This window comes from Tiliqua scincoides, chromosome 9 (genome assembly GCF_035046505.1).
Source record: "Tiliqua scincoides isolate rTilSci1 chromosome 9, rTilSci1.hap2, whole genome shotgun sequence".
In the NCBI taxonomy this organism is placed as follows: domain Eukaryota; kingdom Metazoa; phylum Chordata; class Lepidosauria; order Squamata; family Scincidae; genus Tiliqua; species Tiliqua scincoides.
The window spans coordinates 11,886,425-11,911,633 of record NC_089829.1 but is presented as its reverse complement, the minus strand read 5'-3'; the positions used below and the strand labels follow the sequence as shown (position 1 = coordinate 11,911,633).

Here is a 25,209-nt window from a genome sequence, read left to right as displayed (position 1 = left end):
CAGCCCAAGAATGTGGATAAGGTATTTGGAGAAGTGCCAGTTGTCACCTGTTTACGCCATCCTTGCCATATCATCTACAAGAGGGCTTGATTCGTGAGACGAAGGAGGCGTGCCCCTTGTTAGGCGGTTCCTTTTTAAGGCCCCCCCTGGATTATTCCAGCTGTTTGCTGCTTTCAAGCAAACCATTCTGAGGGAGCATTTGCTGTGAGGCTCTGGATGTTCTTGCACCATACCAGATGAATCTCAGACCAGTTTCGTACTGAGTTTTGGTTTCCTTAATGGGGCAAATTAGCACATCCTTCCCATCCTTCTCCTGGACTAGGCCATCCATTGTGGCTCATGCAGAGGTGTAACGGGCAGCCTCCCCAGATACTGGGCTCTGTCTCTGCATCAAGTGATTCATGCATAACCAATGCAGAGCCGTGCGAGTGGCCGATTGGACAGAGGTGGACCAGGACTGCCAAATCACGCAGAGACATAGTGGGCACCCTCTTCTACAAATGGGAGCTTCTGCCACACAGCAGTGTCTAATTAGCTGTTAAATTTCTCAGTGCATGTTTAGAGAATGACTAGAGGGTATGTGGCAGGTGAGTGTGAGAGTGGATTGGTGGGTCACGCAGCCGCCGCCGCCGCCGCCTTTCAGGTCTTGCTCATTTCACAATCAAACGAAAATGGCCTGTAAATTGGCCATAAATGGCAGTTGGGGCTTCCGATTGGCTGACTCAGTCATAAAATGCGTTATAGTTACTTGAATGGCAGAAAGTGCATTGCAGGGCTTTGCGGTATCCTTTCTGGAGCTGGGGGGGGGCCAGGCACTCTAATGCTATGCGTGACTCTTTTCCACTGAATGCAGGAGGTTCCCTTTGTCAGTTGAGTCATGAACAAGTCTCTGTGTGGTGTCTTTCTCCCCTGCCAGCTCAGGGTTGTTAAAAGGCAGCAGCCAATTGGGGATCAGAGAGCTGCCATAAATGTTGGCATTTTTTTATAATCACGAAGTTGCAAGCGCAGCAGCTGGGATGCCCGAGCGAGCGGAAGGAAGGCTCCGGTGGTGTGCAGCTTGCCAGGCCCTGCCTCTGTTGCCATTATCCAGCACACGTTCTGGGAGATTTATGGCTATAGGGGCCGGGAGCAGACGGGGCCGGTCTTGAAGACTGTGAACGGGTAGCTCCACCCCTGTGTTTTCCAGACGCTTTTTGGACATCTTGGCTTTTTTTTTGTTCGGGCTTTTGAAAAACAAGCTTCTAGCCCTGATGGTAGAACACAGGAGAAGCATGACCTGAATTGACCTGCTCATGAGTCAGGAGACGGAGATGGCAGAGGGCCTGGGGCAGGCTGGCTTACAACTTGAAGTACTTGGTAAGGTACGTGTGTGGCTATGATGCGTTGGAGTTCCCCATTTCCCTAGATGGTGACTGAAGAAGCCTGGGCTGGCAGCGACTCTGTAGCATTTCAGGCAGAGGTTTGTGGCTTTAGGTCACCTGCTGTTTCTTGGCCTTGAACGTCCTTGTATCCCTAAAGCTCCATGGTTTGGGGCTATTTGGTCTGGAAAAAGATGATGGGGGAGAGGCTGTACTGGAAGTGGGCCGGCCCATCCGTGAGATCAACTGAAACCATCGCCTCAGGCAGCAGATTGGTGGGGGGAGTGCTGTTTCTGTCCACCTCCTTGCCTCAAATGATCCTCCACCTCCTTCCACTTGCTGAATTGGAAAGGAAGAGGGGAACAGAAATGTGAAGGGAAGGGAAGTGCTGGGCTAGAGTACTGGGAGAGGGAGGAGCTGGGGCTGGCACATCATCGGGTAAGGGGGCAGCCTACCCCTACGTACCATTTTCTGCGTGTGTGTGGACAGGCTGCAGCTGTCGAACTTCAGTCAGATGCTTCCAGGCTCACATTGGAAACAGGTTCCTGGATTCCTTGGGCTCAGCAGACTCTTCTTGTACTCTTACAATGCAAATTTTATTCAAGACATTTTGGTGAGAGACTTTACCAGATGCTTTTTGGAAGTATAAGATTAGACCTTGGAAGATAAGGCAAGCTTTCTGCTTGCAGAAGCCATGCTGCCAGTCCTCACTGAGGCTTGCTCTTCTGTGGTGGTAAAAGTTCTAGCTTTGGATAGCAGTCAGCATAGTAGTGGCTGAGTGGTTGGGCTGCAAAGAAGTTATTGAATCCCATTACTACTATGGACAAGAGGGTCTGCTATGGAGAAGGGGGTCTTACGAGGAGGTCTTCAGCAAGCCACTCCCTTCTGGCCTCAGTCTTACCCTCTGCAATATGGGTATAATACGAATGACTTTCTTGATGGGGTTGTTGTAAGAATGAAATAAAGACAATAGAGGTGAAGAGTTCATACTCAGAAAACTCTGTCTGCCAATGCAACTTTTGAGTAAGCGTGTTTAGGATTGTACTGCCTGGGTCAGAGCTCAGCACCTCCAATTAAAAGGATCTGGAGTTTTGTGACTGGGAAAGGAAGACATTGATCTGATGCCAGACCTTGATCTGATGCTGAAAGACCTTGGACAACAGCTCAGTGGATCCCTCATTTTAAAAGAGAGGCAAATAGAGCAGAGGAGAAAGTGTGGAGGAGAGGAGAGTGGTGAGCAACACTCTAACCCACAACTCTGATCTCCTCCACACATCCATCTGTGCTCCGTTCCGTTTCCCTTTTATGATCCAGGGAGGAAGACAAGGAGGAAGAGGGGAATAGAGCAGAGGAGGAAGTGTGGAGAGTGAGAGTCATGGGCTGGAGCATTGCTCATGATTCTCTTTCGCACTTCCTAACTGGTTTCATCCTATTTTTGAATCTTAGGAGGAGGAGCACTGAGGGAGGCAGCCACGTGGTTGGGACAGTCTTACCTGATGGACTGGTGAGGTGTCCAGGTGTGTATTTTGACCTATTCCCCCAAATGGGTAGCTCTTCTAAAAATGTAGTGAAGGTATTTGATTAGCATGTTCATGACCCCATGGGCAGTTGTGCTGTTTTGGGGAGAGTATGTGCATTTGCTCTCCTTTCCTTATTGTATAAAGCAAGTTTCTAGACCTCAGTACAGGGGAGCTTCATCAGTGGCTAAACTGGAGCAGCACTGAACAACGTCTGGCATTCCATGTTTATCTCCAAGGGTCTGGGAAATGTTAAAAAGCAGCCCAGTCAAGATTCATTTTTATGCTCTGCCCTCCTGGCTTTTCCCTGCTTCCTCCTCCCCCTCCTTTCCTATCTCTGAAATGGCTAATTTATATGCTAATTAGCCTAATGGAAATCGATGGCGCCTGCAGATCAATAGGGGATCCTCCGGGCACCATTGACTGGCCAGCTAATGGAATCCCTTCCAGAGGCGGCGCCAGCGATAAAAATGAAACAATTAGGGAAGGATTAATGGCCCGTTTGAAGGGGGGACACTGCGTGCTTGAGTGCTTCATATTCTGGTGGTATGCATTGCTGTCTCCCCTCCCCAAGAATGGAGCATTCCCACTCCATCCGGTCCCCCCTTTTTGGGGGGGGGGCTGGGCTTCAACAGGGCAGAGCATTTACTGTGTTATACGCTGTCATGTGTGAATGCATATGCCCCATGATCACAAAGCTGCAGGAAACTGGGGGTGCACATCAGAACTTTCAACAAGCCTCCTTTTCAAAGGACAGCTCAAGTTCCTAGTCCTCATGGCCTGCCAACAAGCCTGGGTGTGGAACCTGGCAAATTTCCAAGGCCAGAGAGGGAGAGTGGAGAAGATGTCTGTTTGAGGCCTTGGTGCCCTGCATAGCTGCTTGATTTCTTTCCATCATGCTGAGCCAAAAGGAATAAAAGATACATTTGCATGCAGGCCAAAAAAATGCCAACTGTCCACCATAATTTTTCATAATGAAACAGGCTACACAATTTGGCTTTTCCTCGGGCAGGATTTGGATAGCGCCAGGGCAGGGTTTGTTGTCTGAATTGCATGTGCTGGAAAAGCAGTGCAAATGGGTGCCTTGCACAACCAGCAGAAGACGGGACAGTGCGTCCCTCAAGCAGCCTGGACGCAGATACTGGCAGCAGCTGCTGGGTATCTCTGTCTGTCTGTCTGTCCCCCTGCAGCCCTGCCTAGGCATGGGACGTTGGCTGCTGGCGACATACCGCCTTCCTGCCCCCACGAGGCTCGTATTGGTCTGTAACGTGTCCCCCGGGAGCCAGGCTAAGCTGCTTGGTTGGTCCTGTGAAATTAAAAAGGACAAAAACCCACCCTCCAAAAATATTTGCATGAAATACTGTGGGCAGGAAGCCAAGGCCCTGATTGGCTGTTGCTAAGCAACATCATAATCATCAGGAAATTAGGCTCTCTTCTTTATTTTTCGTGTGTCTGCCCCCCCTTTCCTCCCTCCCAACCCTGGAGTATATGTGCAATTGCAAGGCTGTGCAGAGGGGGGAGGGAGCGGAACAAAGACAGGCCATTAGTGGGATGCGCTTATGTGTGCATGGAACCTGCTCTTCCTCAGGCAGCATCCTCTGAGAGGGGTGCATGCAGAGCACCTCTGGCACTGGCGGTCCAGTGCTCCCCTTGAGCTTGTGTCTTCCACCCCAAGCCTTGCCCCATGGGGCAAGGGTAGTGAGACAGCTCCCTTTGAAATGCAAGTTTGTGGTCCAGCCTGTGAAGAGGGTGACTTGGTGCATGTGATGGTTTATGTGATGGAGGGCAGAGCTGAGAGTGGACCCCTGATGGGCTGGAGGGGAGTCCCCCCTACCCCTTGCTGACTTCACTTGTTTTCAGACTGCTACCCCAAATGCTGGCAGCCGTTTTTTGTCAAATATGGACGTAGCAAAGGTAGGTGAAAAGGATGTGAAGGGGGTGTGCATTGAACACGGTGAGTGGTTTTGGACATGGGGGGAAAACTCTGCGCATGTTTTCTGTTGTGTGAGAAAGCATGTGCTTCTGGAGAAAGTTGTGTGTGTGTGTGTGTGTGTGTGTGTGTGTGTGTTCAGCAAAATTTGCTTCCTGAGTAGCTGGACTTTTCCTTTTTGACAAAGCAGGTTTCTAGACCTCAAGGTCACTGAGCCAAATGCTAAGTAGCTCCTCGCTTTCCCCCCCAGCTGTCTGGGAAAACGGCTGCCCCATAGTTCTGACTCTGGGAACGAGCAACTGAAATCATGAAGAGATTGGAACACCTTCTCAAGGCTGCTTGAGGATTTGCAGTACAAGTCTGTGCATGTTTACTCAGAAGTAAGCCCCATTGTGTTTGGCTGGCATTGGGTTGTAGCCTGAGATGTGTGTAATAAGGACAAGAGAACAGAGATATTTTTCTTCCCTTTTGTAATTTAGGATCACTCCACAAAGCGGACTAGTAAGGGAGGGAAGGAAGTCAGGAAGTCATTTTTCATTCATATTTGAGCTTTTGGAATTCACTGTCACTAGACACAGTGTGGCAATTGGATAAAAAGGGATGGACAGGCAGTCAGTGGCTTAGTGAAACCTCCAGGTTCAGAGACAGAATGATAGTTGCTGAACTGGGGCCAGGGGAAGGGGTCTTTCTGCTTTTGCCCATCTTGTGAGCTTCTAGTTGGCCTATGTTGGAAACAGAATGCTGGGCTAAGTAGACCCACCTGGGTCCAGCCAGATTCTCCTTCTTGAGTGTGTGTAGTTGAACCTTCACTTACAGCAGGGGTGCTCAATAGGTGGATCGCGATCTACCGGTAGATCGCGAGGCAAAATGCGTAGATCACGGAGCCCTGTCTCTCCAAACTGTTAATATGTCAGTTTCGTCTAGTGACTAGACGAAACTGACATATTTAGCTAAACTGACACTGAAACTGACACTTTAGCTGCTCTTCAGGCATGCAGCAACAAAACTGACGAAACTGACTAGACTCCAGCAGGGGCTCCATACATTAAAGGGGGTGTCTGTCAGACGCTTCCTTCCCCCCTGGTAGATCTCCAGGCCTTGCTGGGTTTCAAAGTAGCTCTCGAGCCAAAAAGGTGTGAGCACCCCTGACTTACAGGGTCAGTATAGCTCTGAAGACCTGGTACTAGCTTCAAAATAAGGGATCTTCATGTTCTGTGTGAGAGCTTGCCAGAGATGTAACGCTGTTTGTGGTTGAAAATGGGGCACTCATCTAGGTGGTCTGATCATGAAGGGTATGTCTTGTAAGAATCTCAGACAGGATGCTGCTACCTGCTGACCCTCGGTCCAGCTTGTTCAGGACTGTCTAGACCAGTGTTTCTCAAACTGTGGGTCGGGACCCACTAGGTGGGTCGTGAGCCAATTTCAGGTGGGTCCCCATTCATTTCAGTATTTTATTTTTTAATATATTAGACTTGATGCTACCATCGTATGTGACTGCATTTGGGGAAATGTTACAGACCTGTACTTTTAACAAGCTACTATGTATATATTTTAACATTGATAGTACGTGGGACATACTCCTGGGTAAGTGTGGGAAGGATTGCAGCCTAGGATTGTTAAAAATTTTCCTACTTGATGATGTCACTTCCAGTCATGACATCACTTCTGGTGGGTCCTGACAGATTCTGACAGATAAAAAGTGGGTCCTGGTGCTAAATGTGTGAGAACCACTGGTCTAGACAATGGATGGCAGCAGCCCTCCAGGGTTTCAGACAGAGAAGGGTCTTTACCTGAAGAGACTGTCAGACCTTGAGACCCTCTGCATACAAAAACATTCCTAGGTATCCAGTCAAAGAAACTTTATGTATGTCCTTTTGAGACCCCAAATAATTAATATAGGGACCTATAAGCTGATGGACTGGAAACTTTGTTTGGGATTTAAACTGGCATGAAACTAGAACAAATGGGTGCAGTATGATTTTAGCAGGAGCATCCCCCCACTGCAAATCTTTAGCAAACGTGCCAGGAACTAGATCAGAACAGTTGCCTTGCCTCTCCTCCTCTGCTTTTGTGAAATGCCTTTTCTCACCAAGAGGGGAAGGTAGCGTATGTCTTGCAATGCATTCCCCGCGACAGTAAGCCTATGTTACTGGAGTGAACAAGTGCACGTTTTGCATTCAAAAGGTCAGTCCAGTTCCCCACACCTCCACCGGAAGGTCACAGAATATTTGCATGGAAGGGACCTCCGAGGTCATCCAGTCTATCCCACCTCCCACTACAGCATCCCTGACTGGTGGCTATCCAGAGGCTCCAGTGAGGGAGAACCTGCGACAGCAAGAGGCAAACTGTTCTAGTTCCAGACAGCTTTTATGGTGGAAAATTCTCTTGGGTAGCTCAAGTGCCCTGTTGGATCCTCTCCCACCCTGAATGGAGCAGGGCAGCTAATTTGGCATCCACAGCATCCTGGAGGCCTGCTGGGAACAAGGCATAACAACATATGAACAGTTGCTGGATCAGGCCATAGGCCCATCTAATCCAGCTTCCTGTATCTCACAGCAGCCCACCCAATGCCCCAGGGAGCACACCAGATAACAAGAGACCTCATCCTGGTGCCCTCCCTTGCATCTGGCATTCTGACAAGGCTGGCAGGGAGAGATAATGACATGTTTTACTGACCTCTTTTGCTGCACCATGGTCCTCTATGGGACTTCTCAAAGCTATGCCACCTCTTTTGCCTGCATAACACCGAAGAGCCTTCTGGGGGTAGATGTGGGCTGGAGGGGGGTGGGGATAGGATTCAGCATGCACTGCTGCCACTGAGATGCTCCCTCTGTCCTGCCCTGATGCACCCCTGGAATGCCCCTGAACTTACCCCTTCACTGGCCATAGTCTGTCGACGGTGGATCTGTGGGTCGCTGTTGGCAGTGTGTGGTTTTTGGGTGTGCCTTATGCCGTGGCAGTTTTCCGCAGAATGGCAGAGTTGTTAGTGGCCAGGGCAAGATGCGGTTGGGATTGGGCTGTAAATCTTCTTCCCTGGAGTTTCAACCCATTTGTCCTTGTCCTGCCCTTGGGAGCCATAGAGAGCATGTTCTCCCCTTACTCTGCATGACACCCCTTCAGTATGGCTCATGTCTCCCAAGTCTCTTCTTCTCTAGGCTAAACTTCTCCAGCTCTTTTAGCAATTCCTCGTAGGACTAGGTTTCCCGACCCCTCTCCATCTCAGTTGCCCTTCTCTGAACCCACTCCAGCCTTTCAATGCTCGCCCTAAAAGGTGGTTCCCAGACCTGGTTTCAGGATTCCAAGTGACGTCTGTCAAGTGCAGAGTAGACCTGAGCTAGGACTTCTAATGATTCAGGGCCCAATCCTATCCAATTTTCCAGTGCTGGTGCAGGTGTGTCAATGAGGCTTGCACTGCATCCTGTGTTGGGGAGGCAGTCACAGAAGCCTCCTCAAGGTACGGGAACATTTGTACCCTTACCTTGGGGCTGCATTGTAGCTACACTGGTGCTGGAAAGTTGGATAGGATTGGGTCCTCAGACTGTGTCTCTGCTAAAGCAACCAAGCAATGTATTAACTTTTTCTGCAGCTGCAGGCTCACATGCTGGCTCATGTTCAGCTTGTGGTTCATTAGGACAGTGAGGGCGCAATCCTAACCCCGTATGTCAGTACTTTCCAGCGCTGGCATAGCGGTGCCAATGGGACTTGTGCTGCATCCTGCAATTGGGTGTCACTCACGGAGGCCTCCTCAAAGTAAGGAAATGTTTGTTTCCTTACCTTGGAGCTGCACTGCCCTTAAGTCAGTGCTGGTAAGCACTGGCATAAGGGGTTAGGATTGCGCCTTAGATCTTTTTCATATATGCTGTTGCCACCGACTACCCCTCTGCAAGTGATGGGATGCAGAGCAGGTGTTCGATGACAAATGCAGTGAACAGGCAGTTCCCAGGGGGGAAGGTGGTCCTTTGGAGTATCTGGTTCCCGAGCCACATAGAACGTGAAACCAGAGACTGCATTCCGAAGTGTGCTTCCTTGGGAACAAGCCCCGTGGAGTTTCTTTCCAAGGAAAAGTGCCAAGAATTGCTTCACAGGGGTGCTTGCTCTGGCAGGGGGCCTTGAGTAACTTGCATGAGGTCTGCTCTGATGTGGTTGATGTAGAGACGGCAGCATCCCTGTCTTCACGCTGAGTCCACTGTTGGTCCACCCAACTCAGGTTGTCAACAATGACTGGCAGGGGCTCTCCAGGCAAGGTTTTTTCTGCACCCTATTGGGGTTGCTCTTGGAGGTTGAATCAAGGCCCTTGTGTATGCAAATCAGGGGCCATATCCTTGAGCTATGGCCCTTCTCAATGTTAATTTATTTAAAGTAGGTATACCTACTTTTTTTTTCTTCCTTCAGTATAGTAGATGTTGAAGGATGTGGTGGGAGAACAGATCACATTTTGTTAGGTTCAGAACGGGTGGGCCTCCCCTTCTTGACAGGATGAAATGTGGACTCCTTCTCCTGGGTGATGACAGATGAACTGTCAAACAGAAAGGGGTGACTTTTTGGGAAGCCCTATAGGGAATTCCCCTAGTGACAGTTTAACCCTTAAACCTTATGGACTAGTTGAAGAAGCCCAGTTTGTTGTCCCAGTCTAAGTAGGTAGGGACGAGGCCGGCCCATCCCTGAGGCCGACTGAAGTGGTCATTTCAGCAGCAGAATTGGTGGCAAGTGTCCATCTCTGTCTCCTTGCCCCTCTTCTCCTTCTTCTAACACTCCCTGGATTGGAAGAGGGCAGCAGGGGGAGCAGCAGCAATGGCTGGTGCGCTGCCTGGTAAAGGGGGCAGCATATTTTTTGCACCAGGGCAGCGGTGGTATTTGGTGCACCTCACCATGCACTGGACGGGTCTTATTAGAGCCCTGCTTCTGAACTTTTCCCCAAGTTTTGTGTCCCAATTCTGGAATTTCAGGGTGGTGGGAGGGCTGGCTGATGAACAGCACATCACCCCCATGTTTTGGGGAGGCTCCCGTACCTCCAGTGACCTGATCCTTGACACTGGGTGTCTTGCTTTCTCAGGGCCCCAGACTCCAGCCACGTTGACCATCAACACCTCCCTGGGAATACATTGCGGTGGCATGATTTGCACCCAGGTCTTGAGAGTGAAGCCCTTGTTGTCGCTGCTTTTGTCTCCTTGCAGATTTAGCCTGCCAGCCATTCGCGCCCTTCCCACCACCTCAGCCTTCACCCATCTTTTCCAGCCGGTTTGGTCCCCTGGATGGTTACCATGGAGAACGAGCAGCTGCAGGCCCCTCCTCCTTCCAGTGGTGCCAGCCCCACCAGCACCGCCACCACCAGCAGCAACGGGCGCCAGGCAGGACCCCAGATCTCTGTGTACAGTGGGATCCCCGACCGCCAGACTGTCCAGGTAAGTGGAAGGGGGCTTGCAGAAATGCTCCTCTTCCCACTGCTTCTCTTTCCCTTTAGAGTTCAAGGGAGATAGTGGATGGGAGAAAATATCTTAGTGTCATACACTTAGGATTTAAAACCACGTTCACATGAGCTCTCCGTGGGTAATGCTTCAGGTCTTGCTTGGGAAGTGTGAATGTAGGGAGGGCACAAGGTTCAGCTGTTTGTGGGGCTCTCTGTTAAGGTTGTAAGATTGTCGACAGAGTCCAGTGATTCATCTGCTGCTGAGCTTGTCTTCCAGCAGTGTCCAGACAGAAAGCACAGGCAAGGCTGGTCCATATGTTAGGCCAACTGAGATAGTTTTCTCAGGGCTCAATCCTAATCAACTTTCCAGTGCCGATACACTCGCAGTACAGCCCTTGATCAAGGGGAAAAAATTCCCTTACCTTGAGGAGGCCTTCATGACTGTCCCACTACCTCAGAATGTGGCGTGCGCGCACCCCATTGGCACAACTGTACCAGTGCTGGAAAATAGGATAATATAGGGCCATCAGGCAAGGGTCCCTTCCACTCTTCTCTGCCACTTCTATTCCCCTCCTTCACTTGGTTTAAAAAGAAACAGGGAGAATGGAGCAGAAGTGTGGAGGAAAGGAATGTGGGAGACTCTCTAGCCCACCACTCTCCTCTCCTCACTTCCTCATTCACACTGTTTTTCTTTTACTTTTTGAATGCAGAGATCAGGCAGAGACTGTTGTCACCACATCTTGTGGTGGAGAGTTCCACAGTTTAACAAGACGCTGTCTGAAAAGCCATGTTCTTTTCTTGGTTCCGAATCTGCTGCCAGTCTTTTTCACAGTGGTTCCAGAGCGGCTGGCACATTTGAGTCCTGGGGTCTTTCCTGTCAGAAATGTCACCCCCAAGAATTGAAGAATCGGAGACTCCAGCTGTACCGGGAAGCCACAATTGCCATTTGCTTCCAGGTGTTGTCATCCTTAATTTCCAGGGGTCTTGTGAACCATTCTGCAGCAAAAAAATTAATGTTGTCACGAGAATGGTGGGTGAGGGGCCGATAGATCTATCAACCCCTGGCCCCCATCCCTTGTTTTTGGAATCTGAGTGAAAGTCCTATTGTGGGCTGGTGCATAGGAGTCTCAGCAGAATTAGGTTTGCTGGATAACTAGCATATCCAAGATTGCTGCTATGCGCTATTGAATCTGTAGGGCAGCACTGCCCTCTAGTGGCTATCATTCATTCTAGTCACAGGAATATTGAAAGCTGCCATATATAGGCGGGACCTCGGTATCCACAAGGGATCTGTTCTTAGACCCTTGCAGATACTGAAAACTGCTGATAATAATCCGTGATTTTGGCCCCTTAAACTTCTGGGGGCTTCCCTGGCCTCCGAATGCCTTAAAAGGCATAAAAACCTCACTTCCAGTTTCCAGAAGTAGTGTTTTTTTTGCTCGTAAAGGCCATTCTGAAGCCCGCAGAGGCTATGGGCAAATGCGCACGGCCTCTGCGGGCTTCTGAATTCCCTCCAGAGGTGAACAGAACACAGCTGTGGTTCACCTTCAGAGGGTTCAAATGGGGCCAAGTCTGGTTCAACACAGGTCTGGGGGACCCACATTGAGCCAGATCCACGGCTATAAAATCTGTGGCTACACAGGCTTCCCCTGTACTAAGTAAAGCGATTGACTCAGTCTTGGCTGGACACGGACTGGCAGCATCTCTCTAGGGTTTCATGCAGAGGAGAGGTGTTCCCTTCTCTCCCTGGAGATACTGCCAGGAATGGAACTGGGACTGTCTGTGAGTAAGCCAGTAAGTGCTCAAACTGCACATGGGCACAGAAGCACAACTTGGGCAAACCACTTGTGTGTTTTGGTTAAGTAAATTGAATAAGCCTTCTTTTAGTTGGTTGCCTCAGCTTGAAGTAGAGGCTTTGGGACAGACCTGCCCACACCTTCAGAGGAGCCCATCCTGTGTGTTTCTGTGTGAGTTACTGGAGAGAGAGGACTCATTCATAGATCTAACAAGCAGGCTCCTCTGAGGGCAGGCAGTGTTCCTGCGTCTCTGTGCTGAGAGCAGCCAAATGGCATGACTTGCACCCAATTCGTGGAAATAATCTGCCCTAGGAGACAGTTGCTTGTTGTGTACCGGGAGGAGAGAGATGGTGAGGGTCATACTCTGTGCCTCTATTCATAAGCAGCTAGTATTGGTGTAGTGCAGCAGTGGGCAAACCCCAGGTGGGGCCATTTGTGGCCCCAGGGGTCCCTCAATCTGGCCCATCGGAGACTATTGGAGCCCAAACTGGCCCATGACTACTGGTTGCGACCGCCAGACAAGCTGCGGGCCGAGTTAGAGCAAGACCTTTTATATTATTTTAACCACCCCCCTCCCCATTGCCTCTGAACAACTTATATCTCCATGTGTTTCTGGCTTGGTCTGTATGTGTTCACTGTGCAAGAGGCGTGTTGCAAACAGCTAATAGTTCTCATATGGTTTACATGCCTGTATAATAGTTTTCATGTGTATTATAAATAAGCTCAGCAAAATTAATTCATTCATATCAGTTCCATCTCTAATATATTCATTTTTGTAAATTTATTCAAATTTGAAATGTAAATTAATTCTTTTTCCCCCGCCTTTGACACAGTGTCAGAGAGATGATGTGCCCTCCTGCCAAAGTGTTTTCCCACCCCTGGTGTAGTGGTTCTGGTAATAGACCTGGAGTAGGGGCCATCTGGAGTAACATACGCTTAAAAACATACACTTTTAAGTAACATACACTTAAAAACAAAACCTTTTGTTTTAAAAACCTTTTTGTTTTTAAATGTGTTTGTTTTTGAGTTGCTTTTGCCAAATCTGAGAGTGGTTTAGTTCATGCAAGCTTCTGTGGTTAATGGATGAAGTCCTCCACATTTCTCTAGCACTTCCTAAAACATTGTTATCGTGCTGTAGTCCTTCCAGTCCTGAAAGGCAGGTATGTAGAACTGCCTCCATGTCACAGATGGGGAAGGCTGAGGCTGAGAGAGGGGAGTTGGACCCAAAGCCACCTGGCAGCACAATCCTGTACTCAGAGACAGTCTTTAAGTGGGTGGTTACAATTGTTTTCTTCCAGGAGACTTGTGAAAAGTGTGTGGAACTCAACCTAGTTTGAGCCTGCCTCCCTAGTCATGAGAAGCAGTAGGACTTGGTGATAAGGTGGTACTTTGTATGTTTAAGGGAGTTTTGACAAACCTGTAAAGAAAATTTCTCACCCCCATTTTGCAGATGGGGAAGACTGAGGCTAAAGGGAGGAGCTTGCCTAAGGTCATCTAGTAAGAATTGATGGCAGAGGTGAGATTTCTTAGTTGGGCTTTATTTATTTACTTTTCACATTTTTATCCTGCCTTTCCTCCACAGAACTCAGGGTGATGCCCAGGGAGCTTCATGGCTGAGCATAGACTTGAACTTGGATCTTCCACATCGAAGTCCAATTCCAGAACCACCACACCATTTTGGTTCAAATCCCTTGGGTGGCCTTTGGCCAGTCACTCTCTTTCAGTCTAACCTACCTCACAGGATTGTTGTGAGGGCAAAAGGAGGGATGTACACCACCCTGAGCTTCTTGGAGGAAGGAAGGTATAAAAAAATGTGCAAATACAAATAAAACCTGGATCTTCCAGGTCTAACGCCAGAACTACTGAAATAATTAACTAAAAGTTAATTAACTCTTTTAGAACAGTAAATTTATAATAAAATTTACTTTTTAAAAGTAAAAAATAAGGTAATGTAATTTTTTTAAAAGTTCATTGAATAAGTCTTGAGGAATAAGAGTTGCTGATGGAACCGTCTGGTGAGCCTTCTTGGGGAGCAGATTCCGGAGCTCCCGAACCATAGAGGGAACCCTGTCCCTGGTTCTTGCAACAGCCTTGGAAAGCAGGTGTACACTTTGGAGGGGAACCACTGCCCGTGCACCAAACTTGAAAGCATTTGGCCCAATGCTAGCTGTGTGCTCATTCGGGCACATTTTTGAAACTTAGCAAATTTGCATGGAACCAGGGAAGGCGCCTCTGCCTTCTTGTTAAAATGGTCCTGGCAGAGAGAGAGGTACATTTGAAAGAGAATTTCCTTGAGAGAGGCTGGCGTGTGTTTTCACATGCAAACGCATCCAGGTTCTCTTGCAGACAGAATGCAGGCTGCCAGTTGCCAGAGAGCCTGAATGGAAACCTTATCCCTGCCCTCTTTCCCCCCTCTCCATCCCCACTCAACCCCCCTCGCTCACTGGAGGGTGTCAGTGACGGAAGGTCAGAGGTCATCCCTTTGTCCTGCTCGCTCTTGGGAGAGGTGGAGAGCTCCTGGAGAAGCCCTTTGGAAAGGGGAGATCCGGGAATCAAGGGGGCTCGGAGCAGCCCTGTGCCCTCAGAGGTGGGTGGGGGGTTCCCTTGCCTGTCCTGTGCACCAAAACCAGCTTTAGACCTCTGTTTCTGTCCAAAGGGACCCTTTTCTTCAAGGGCCTGTAGCCATTGGGTTCTTGGGGCATCTCTGTTGTTTTCGTGTAACTCCCAGACTTAGCTGCACATCCTCTGAATGTCCTGATCATCGTGGGTTTTGTCTCCCCCACTGAGTGTAAGTACCCTGTTTTCTTCTCTGAGTTTTTGGCTGTCCAGGGCAGAAGAGGTGCAAATTTGGGGAAACAGCAGGGAGGGTCCCTCTCCATGCTGGGGTTGAGGAACTGCCAGAGTCCTGAGTGAACAGTTTGGAGTCAGCATACATGCTGGCATGCGCTGTGCATGGAATTCCTCATGTTCACATCCTCAGATGTTCTGGGCCCATCACCTTGTTGCTGAATATTGGTAGGAGGGGATGTATTCTGTGTGCCTGTGTCTGCTTGTAGGTGCAGGAGTCTGTGAAATCCTTTTGATAACCCTGTCAGTGGTCTGTGTGTGTGTGTGTGTGTGTGTGTGTGTGTGTGAGAGAGAGAGAGAGAGAGAGAGAGAGAGAGAGAGAGAGAGAGAGAGAGAGAGAGAGCTCTTGTTATGGCACCTTCAATGTACATGGCCCTTTCTGAGAGGAGAGGTTTCTGCCCTGAGGGTCTCACAGTCTAGAAATAGACACAAAAGAGACAAGAGAGGAAGGGGCGAAGTGCTGCCAGGATTAATGGGGCAGAGTATGCAATTACTTTGTGTGTTTGGGTTTGGTTGCAGTAGGCTGAACAGACAATGCGGAAGAGCCAAAAGTTTTATGGAAAACATAGATTTTGAGGAGGGGTGTTTCTGTTCACGGTAGCAAGGGGGCTGTAGAGTGCACTCCCTTTGATCACATGTGGGGTGGGTGAACGCAAGTCTGTTTTCTCCCATCGGAGTCTAGTTGAGGAATGTGTAAGGGTGTGCAGCTGTGTCTGTGTAGGATCAGTGGTCTGGGGAGCTCTGGTTACTGTGCCACTACCCCAAGGTGGGGGGTGGGGGGGGTAATTCAAGAAATGTAGCATGTGCACACAAAAGGAAGGTAGGAGATGTGTCACTGGCGATGGTGTGTTCAGCAATAGGAGCACAATGTTCCACTCATGCGTTTGTTTCTCAGACACAACACAGACACGCTCCTGATCTGTGTCATTAACGTGGTGTAAACAGAGGGGCCTGTGCATTAAATGAATCTGTGCAGAGTTCGGTGTTTGTTGCAGAGGTAGGGTCTGTGTGAGCCAAACCATGTGCTTTTCTGAGTGGGGCTTCCTGGGAATTAGGGCAGGGGTCCCCAAACTCTTGCTGGCCCAAGCTACGTCTTGTATGATGGGCTGGAGAGATTTGATTATAGAAATCAAAGATACACCTTGCACTTAATTCCTAAGCTCTTTGCTCCAGCAGCTGGGCCAGACCTGAGGAAATGCGAGTCCACAATCCTTGCTCACGGAAGTCATTGGATGACCTTGAATCCCCTTGGGAGTTTTTCCTTGTAGCTGCATTCGCTTTCGGTAGCCAGAGCCCAGCTGAGGGAAAAGTGGGTCCAAGGGACAGACTGCAAGGGGGGCAGGTAGCACCCCCACTCCCTGATTGATGCATGATTGGGGGCAGATCCGGTTTACAGGGATGGATGTGCACAATAATCAAAATTAGGCCTGGGATGGAAAGACTGGATAGACTGCAATGGTTCTCAAACTTCTTAGCACGTTTTAGACCCACATTTTAGAATGGCAATCTGTTGGAACCCACCGGAAGTGACGTCATGGCCAGAAGTGAAATCATCAAGCAGGGAAATTTTTAACACCCCAACAGGACAAAATCAAATCAATTAAGTAAAAGTTTACAATAAATATAAGTTTAAAAATTTATTTAAAATAAAGAAGAACCCTCCTAACCCTCTTAAGCAGTTGCTGATCTGTTTTTTAAAAATTCTCAGAGCATCCCAAAGGCTGCAATCCCATCCACACTTACCTGGGAGTAAGCCCCATTGACTATCATTGTTAAAAGCATATATGTAGTAACCTGTAGTACGTAATACTACAGATCTGTAACGTTTCTCCATATACAATCACATGCTGTGGAAGCATCAAGTCTAATATAGTAAAAATAAAATACACATTGAACTGAATGGGGACCCACTTGAAATTGGCTTGCAGCTCACTTAGTGGGTCCTGACCCACAGTTAGAGAAACACTGGGATAAAGAGTTCTTTTCTCTCTCACACAACATCACAATCAGGGAACAATCACTCACATTGAGTGGAGGGGTAATCAAGACAAACAAAAAGAAATATTTCTTTAACCTAAGGACAATTTATCTATGGAACTCTTTGCGACAGGCTGTGGTGATGGCAGCACTAGGATGCACCTGGCCTAGATGTCTTTTTCATTTTCATCTGGGTTTTTTGTGTGTGTCCCCCAGTTATTTCGGTCCCACTGTAACTGGGTAACAAACCCCATGTTATGTATGCTAAGCCTTTTATCGCAGCCCCAGCCCTACCTTAGCATTTTCAAAATAAAAATAAAAGTACATCTAATGCAAATATACATATATTAAGACACAAAAGTTTGGGATGCAAGAAACCTGGGTCACCAATGACTGGGACACAGTTGTCCAGGTCACAGTGGTCCCGTCACTAGTGATGGCGCCTGGCCTAGATGTCTTTAAAAGGGAATTGGACAAATTTATGGAGAAAATGTCCATCGTCGGTTATGAGTCATAGTGATTGTGTGTAATAAGATACAGGGATCTCGTTGTTTTGTGTGGCCCCTGAGGCATCTGGTGGGTCACTGTGAGATACAGGAAGTTGGACTAGTTGTGCTTTGGCCTGGTCCAGCAGGGCTCTTCTTATGTCTCATGACATCCCCAGTTCCAGAACATATACATGCAATTTTGCCTGCAGGAGTTATTTCCCCAGCAGCTTCTCCAGGTTGACCGGGAATGAGCCCTGTCTGAAACCATGGAGAGCTGCTGCCGACCAATATCAACAGTCCTAAATGAGGAAGAGCAGAGGTCAGACTCCGTCGGAAGCAGCTTCCTACACAGTCTAGCCAGGGATCCTCTGCCATGTCATCAGGGTTCCTTGGGTCCTTGGATCAGATTTTAATGCCTTGCAAGAAATGGCTAACATTGAAAATGTGTCTGTGTTGCCAAATGGCTGCATTTTGGGTCATTGGCTCAACCCTGCAAAAACTTCCCTCCCACCCCGGAGCCACAAAGGGTCTCCGGGCTCCCTGGTGTCCAAGAGAATGCTGGCAGAGGGCGTAGGGTGATGGATGAGCGATTTGTCGGTCCCCTCAAACGGCTTGGGATTTTTCAGCTCTGTCAAAGTGCTGCGACCTTGCCGATACCAGTTAACCTTTAACCTGTCCCTTCTTCCTCTCCCAAAGTCAGTGAGTAGCACTGTACCAAATGTGGGGATCTTGGTTCTTTTTTCACAAAACGTGCATTTTTATTTCTTATTTGTTAAACAGGAGTTTTATTTTAGGAAGCACAAACTCGTCTCTCTTGGCCCCACCATCATCCAAGGCTCCAAATTGTGGACCAGCTGAGGAGCCAAAGCTTACTTGATGGGTCGAGAATCATAAGAACATAAGAAGTGCCCTGCTGGATCAGGCCAAAGGCCTGCTAGTCCAGCTTCATGCATCTCACGGTGGCTCACCAGGTGCCTCAGGGAGCACAACAGCAAGAGACCTGCATCTGGTTGCCACTCCCTTGCACCTGGTATTCTGAGGTAGCCTACTTCTAAAGCCAGGAGGTTGCACATACCCATCCAGCTTGTAACCTGTGATGGACTTTGCTTCTAGAAATATGTCTAATCCCCTTTTAAAGGCATCTAGCCCAGATACCATCACTATATCCTGTGGCAAGGAGTTCCAGAGACTAATTACACAGCGGGTAAAGAAACCAAGAGCTGGGCGTTTCTGTCCCTTGGAAGAAACAACGTACGTTGGTCAGAACCCATTAGGGTTGGCACCTCACTGGTGAAAAATGGAAGCGCTTGATGAATTGACTGGTCAAACAACAGAGAAGAGAGAGGGGATTTCAGATGTGACTCTGCAGCTTTCTGGACTTTTCTAGAGGACTCATCTCATGTCCAGCTAGATCTGACACCAGGAGCAGAGCTCTGCGCTGGTTCCCTACCACCACCTCTGCCTGCTTGCCATTATAATGATAGGGCAAAAACTTGAGAAGCGCCCTGCTGGATCAGGCCCAAAGGTCATCTGCCCCAGCATATTTCCCACGGTGGTCCACTGCAGGAAGGCCAAAAGCATGACATAGAGGCAACCCCTGGTGTTGCTTTCCAGCAGCTGGTCTTCAGAGCTACGCTGCATGCACAGGGAGGTTCCATTTAGCCACCATGACTGATAGCCAGTGGTAGATCTCTGGTTCTGCATGAATTTCTTCTGTCCCCTTTTAAAGAGATCTAAAGTAGCAACTATTGCTGTCCTCATCTTGTGGCAATGAGTTACATATGCTTTGCGCAAAGAAGGATTTCCTTTTGTCCTGACTCTCCTGCCCCTAGATTTCATTTGGGTTCAAGCATTTGGGTCCATCTCTATCTGGTTTAAGTCCTCCAGCTGAATTCTGCTCTGGAAACACCCTCATCAGTGAGGCTCCCCTTGTTTTTTTTCAAATACAGGGTGCTGAGTTAACCACAGTTGATTTGGGTTTATCTCAGGGCTGTAGTAATATTAATGATCTATGATTCCCTGCTGCCTTTTTTGTTTGCTTGGTAAATATTTATTTTGGTTTCTAGACACATCTTGCCATGTTGGTCTGTGCATTCCACAGCTGTGGGGCCATTACAGTTAAAGCCCTGTCTGCCAATCATATTTGTTTGCCCAGTGGGCAAGATGTCCCCCATTCTACAGATGGGGAAGACTGAGGCCAAGAGGGAGTGGCTTATCTAAGGCATACCTAGTTGTGATTTGCTACTTGGCTACTACACTGGGCTGGCCTCCTCCAAGACCTCCTGGCATGTGAAGTGGTGGGCCAAATAACTGGCCCCCTTCTCTGGTGTTGCACCAGCTGCTGTCTCAACTGCTCCACCTCATCCTGCTCCCTAAATTCAAAAAGGTCAAAGGGGAACAGAACAGAAGAAGTGGGGAGAAGAGAGTGGCTGGCTAGGGTGTCTTTGACGCTGTAGCTCATCACTCTCCTCCACTCTTCCTTTTCAGTTCCAGGAGTGTGGTAGGAGGAGCAGTGAAGGTGGACGAATGAGGGAACTCCCCACCACTCCACTTCATGAGTGACCTATCAGTTGGCATTATTGATTAACTTGGTTGGCAACTTTCAGTCTCTAAAGACTATGGTACAAGCCTACAGCACCCAGTATTCCCAGGCGGTCTCCCATCCAAGTACTAACCAGGCCTGACCCTGCTTAGCTTCCAAGATCAGACAAGATAACTTACTAGCCCTTCAAACAGGGGAGGGACAGAGAGTGGCCTTACTGTTGTCCTAACTACTTTCACCACTATGACTCCTATGACTCCATGACAAAGGAACTGATCTGACTCCTTTTTTTTTTTCTGCCTCTTCACCAGCACCAACCAATGTGATGACTGGGACAACACATAGGTGGGAAGGGGGGTTTGTTCCCCATCCTCCTGTAACTATTTCAGAAGTCTCCGCAGAAGCTGAGCCTGGGTTGCAACCCTATAGACTGGCCTCTGCCCCACTGTGGCACCAAATCAACACAACCTCTAGACTTGGTGAAGCCCTCCTAAAACTAATTTGGGATACAGGAGAAGGTTATACACAGCATTGTGCCTCCCAGTCTTGAATTGGTTGTGGTGCCAGAGGTCAACCAGCTCCAAGGGCCCCATACATGGTGCCTGGCTGGGTTGACCCCCCCCCAAGCCAATCAGTCACCCCTGATTCCCCTGTTTGCCAATGAGGAGGTGGGTCAAGCCACCTTTAGCCATCACGGGTGGTAAGCATGGAGGAGGGGGCAGCAAAGGGCTTTGCTCAGGGGTGCTGGGGGGGACCTGTGGAGAGTGTCCTTGACCAGACTGATGCTTCAACTGCCTGTACTGGTGGCGGCGATGATGCCGGTTTCAGGAGAGGGCTTCAGAAATGGATGGCCTCCATCCTCATGATCCTGGAGCTGCTTCCAGAAAGGGGAGGAGCCAGTAGTGCAAAGGATAAGATGTGGGGATACAGTATATGTATGGGAAACCTAGACCCACCCCTTTGCCAACCATACCCCTTGCCACCCCTGCCACTCCCCTTGTTTCTATGTGTGTGGCAAGCTGATGACCCGATTTCCACTCCGCACAGGTGATCCAGCAGGCCTTGCACCGGCAGCCCAGCACGGCAGCCCAGTACCTCCAGCAAATGTACGCAGCCCAGCAGCAGCACCTCATGCTCCAGACAGCCGCCCTCCAGCAGCAGCACCTCAGCAGCACCCAGCTGCAGAGCCTGGCAGCCGTCCAGCAGGTGAGTCCACGGGGCGGAGAGGGGAGGCAGGCCAGCTGGCTTGTGGGGAGGGGAGGCAGGCCGACGGGACAGTGGCCCCCACTAGAGGCGTCCTGCGCCCACAGGCTTGGGGGTCCCTTGGTGGGTAGGGAGGACAATTATTATATGAAAGTTGGGGGTTCATAATTCTGCTCCCCCTGGTCCTTTGATGGGAAGGACTCCAAGCTGCCTCTGGCTGCCTCTGACAGCCTCCAAGAAGACTCCCTTTCATGGATGTTGGGGAGGGTCGGCTCATCCATGAGGCTGACTGAAGCAGGTGCCTCCTTCTAGCTTCCCCTTCCATAGGTGTACTAGCGGCCATCGTTCCCACTTCCTGAATTTTAGAAAGGTAGAAGGGAACAGAGCAGAAGAGGAAGTGTGGAGGAGGAGAGGGCAGATTAGAAGGTCCCCGACATAGAGCATCTTTGGTGTGGAGGAAAGTAGTGGGCTAGAGTGTCTCCTATGTGGCTGTGCATCTCTGATGTGAGAAGTGTCTCTGGCTTGGAGGAGAAGAGCGGTAGGCTAGAGCATCTCTAGTCTGCCTCTTTCCTCCTCTTCTGCTCCATCCCCTTTGTAAAATTCAGGGAGTGAGAGGAAGAGCAAGCAAGCATGTTTCTGAGTGGGTCCACTGCAAGGGAGGTGCCTTCCTCCCCACCTCAGACACCCAGGGCAAGGGGTGGGTCTTGCATCAACCCTGGAGATGCAGGAAAATGGAGGTTCTCTGGGGCTTCCTTGTCAAATCCTTATGCGAAGGAGCAAGAGGAGATTCCGCCTCTCTTCTAAGCCCTTTGGATTCGCCACAGGGCTTTGGCTGCAGTGGTCTGGGGGAGGTTAGAGGCAGCAGAACGGTGAGGCCCCTGACTTCCTCCCTCCAGTGGGCTCGCTATTGATCTTCCTTCTCTGTGTCCTTAGGCAAGTCTGGCAGCAAGCAGGTCTGGTAGCGGTTCCAGCAGCAATGGCCCAACGCAGACCCCGCCTCAGCAGCCTACGGTAAGATGTCACGTGGTAGAGTTGCCCCTTGCCCCACAGATGAAGGGTTTCACACACCCCTGAGCTCCTCCAGCCATGTGCTGCAGGCTTTAGACCCTGGGTGCGGCCCCCGTAGCAGCAATATGACACTTCCAGGGGGGGGCGGTTCCACCCCCTAGGAAGAAATAACATGGGGGGGCTATGCTTGCCGCTGTCCTGTGGCTCCCTGGCCTTGCCTTGCCAGTCCTCCCCTCTCCCCCTTTCCCAGATCAACCTGGCCACATCACCAGCTGCCGCCCAGCTCATCAACCGGGCCCAGAGCGTCAACTCGGCGGCCACCGCCTCTGGCATCGCCCAGCAAGCCGTCCTCTTGGGCAACACCAGCAATCCCGCCCTGACTGCCAGCCAGGCCCAGATGTACCTGCGTGCTCAGATGGTAAGATGCCTCGCCAGACCCATTCCCCACCTTCCTTTTCTCAGGGCCCCAGCCAAGAATCTCAAAGCAATTGGGGTGCTTTCAGGTCTTTCAGTGGTCTTAAGGCATGGGAGGAACAGAGGGAGGGCAGCTGTTCTTCCAAGCTGCTTTTCCATCTGATGGTTGCATGAAACCCAGAGGACTCCTCAGGTGGGCACTGGGACCCTGCAGTGGCATTCAGACCCACCCACCCCCGTGGCTCATCTCATCTGCCTTCCACCATTCAGTAGGTTCGCCCCAGAGCATCCTGGGTTATCACTGGGTTATCACTGGGGTATGTAATAAACCCTTCTGTCTGGTGGGGAAGGAGCTGTTACACATGAAAATATACAAAAAATACAACGTTGGCTGCTGGCTCCGGTTGGGGTTTCCCCCCCCCCCACATATTTCTGCCTACACCTCACAGCACCTCCTGGTGCCAAATCTGTGGATGTAGGCCCTCCAAACCACATCCAGCAAAGCCCCCCCGCCCCCTGGCTCCTGCCACAGCCTGAGGCTTTCTCCCATTTTGATGCGGTGGTGAGGATGCCAAGAGCAGACCCTTTCAGACTTAGACTCCCAGTCTTGTTAATACCCTTGCTGAGAGCCTGACTTATTGTCGAACCCCCTTTAAAATAGCTACATACAAACCCTGAGGATGTCCATGTTTCAAATTCTGTGCCGCCCAAGGTGTGAGCCTCTGGATGGATGCTGAGCTAATGAACAACTCTTTTTATGACTCCAGTTGGCCATTTCACTCTTAATAGTTATTTTTTGTGATTAACAAAACTGCATCCTAGTAGCTTTGTTAATCATCATCACTTTGCAGTGCAAGGTGGCGTCTAAGTGCATAAAATAAACCACTGCAAGTGGTAATATTGCACAGCCTGGAGGGCTGTGGAGTGGGAACTGTATTTGGATTTGAAGTAGTGTATCGTTCCGTCCAGGGTGGCTTTGATGGCACCACCCCATCAAAATCCTTTGTTAACGGAGACCCCCACCCAGTAGTCTCCCATTAACCATCTTGGGGGACTTGGGATATAAGAGTGTGTCACTTATTCTACCCAAACTCTAACCCTCATGAGCCAGTTAGAAGATAAATATCTTGTGTTGCTTCTAGAAGGAAGCCTGCCCCCGCCCACCGCCATGGGTGTGCATTTAGTGCCCAGTCAATTTCTCTTCCCCTCCCAGCCCCCCCCTCCGTGACGACCTCTCTGCTCGAGTGGCGACGGGTGGTGTATAAGCCGCCCCGTTTCCTGTGATTTCCAGGCTCAGCAGAGTAACCTTGTGCAAGTAGCTAGGACCCTAGGCCGTGCTGTTCCTTTGTCCCCCCAGCTCATCTTCACGCCTACCGCCACAGTCGCTGCAGTGCAGCCGGAGGGCGCCACCACCACCACCCAGCCATCCACTACCACTACTCAGGTAAGCCACGCTCTATCTCGCCACTTTTCTGTCCTTGCCTCCTCCTCTTCATTCCTCCCATGTCTTCTTGCTGGGTGGCGCTCCAACTGACATTTCTGCCACTCCTCCTCCCCCCGGATTGAAGAAAGGAAGAGGAAGGATTGTATATATTTGACTTTCTAGTCCAGTACTCTCTTCCCTTCTCCACTGTGCTTCCCCTCTTTGTGAATCCAGGGAGCAACATCAGCAGTGGACATCTGTCCTGATGCCACTGACTCAGTTGGCTGAGTCAGTCCTGCTTGAAGTACGGGCATAGCAGGCACACCTGCTTGATGCAGGGGCTCTTGTTGGTGGGGGGCGGGGGGGAGACACACAGGGGGAGTGCCAGTATTGAGGTGCGTAAATGGGAGAGTTGTCTCAGGACCTGGTCTCTTTTTTTCATGTCCCATTTTTCACACTGCAGGTACAGAACCCAACTCTCCGCACCCAGCAGACCATAGCCCAGGTGCCGACTCCCAACTCGGGCCAGCAGCTCTCCACCTTGGCCATGAAGCCTGCCCTGGGGAACAGCAGCCACTCTGCCCCCCCTGCTTCTCAGGGCAAGGCTGCTGAGCCTGTTCCGGGCACCAAGGCAGGGGTGCCCGAACACACACCAGAGCACCTTAGGAAGGGCGAAGCTGGTGGTGGCAGTAGCGGCCACAACGGGTCAGCCAGCGGTTTGGACGGCCGGGGGAATCCTGTGACCCGGACTGTGACGCCCATCACAGCTCACCCACTCATCGCTCCAGGTGAGGCCATCTGGTGACAGTGTATTCCATAGGCTAGTCCAGTGGTTCTCCAACTCTCTGGGAGAGTTTGAGAGCCAGTAAGTCCTTGCAGGGGCGGGGGGAGGAGGCAGCGGGGGCGGGGGGAAGGCAGCTGCACGATCCCCAGGATCGCGCAGCTCAGGGGGCTGCAGGGGCTTGGGTGCACTTACCCAAGCCTCCTGCAGCCTCCCCAGGGTGCGGGGAGCCCGGTGCAGCTTCTGGCAGGGCTCCCCGCATCAGGGGAAGCGGATGCGGAGCAATTGCGCCGGCCCCGCCCCGCTAAAGCAGAAGTGGAGCGCAATCGCTCTGCATCCACTTTCCCTGCTGCAGGGAGCCTTGCCAGACGTCGCACTGGGCTCCCCGCACCACAGGGAGGCTGCAGGAGGCTTGGGTAAGTGCACCCAAGCCCCTGCAGCCCCAAACGGTGCGATCCTGGGGATCGTGCCGCTGCCTTCCCTCGCCTCTAGGCTGCCCCCGCCCCTTAAGGGGGCAG

At 50.4% G+C, this 25,209-nt stretch overlaps 1 protein-coding gene across 3 annotated transcripts in view; it reads left to right on the top strand.

Moving 5' to 3' along the window:
• The window catches only part of PHC2 (polyhomeotic homolog 2), a 71,967-nt gene that overhangs the window by 7,744 nt on the left and 39,014 nt on the right, over positions 1–25,209 (top strand). For 2 of the 3 annotated variants that reach the window (XM_066636844.1, XM_066636843.1), the window contains exons 2-7: positions 9,980–10,207; positions 20,910–21,068; positions 21,999–22,076; positions 22,324–22,491; positions 23,779–23,931; positions 24,374–24,698. In XM_066636844.1, coding sequence (XP_066492941.1) covers positions 10,058–10,207; positions 20,910–21,068; positions 21,999–22,076; positions 22,324–22,491; positions 23,779–23,931; positions 24,374–24,698 — 1,033 coding nt within the window. In that variant the 5' untranslated portion in view covers positions 9,980–10,057. The remainder of the gene's footprint in view (positions 1–9,979; positions 10,208–20,909; positions 21,069–21,998; positions 22,077–22,323; positions 22,492–23,778; positions 23,932–24,373; positions 24,699–25,209) is intronic. The other variant, XM_066636845.1, reaches the window with a different exon arrangement.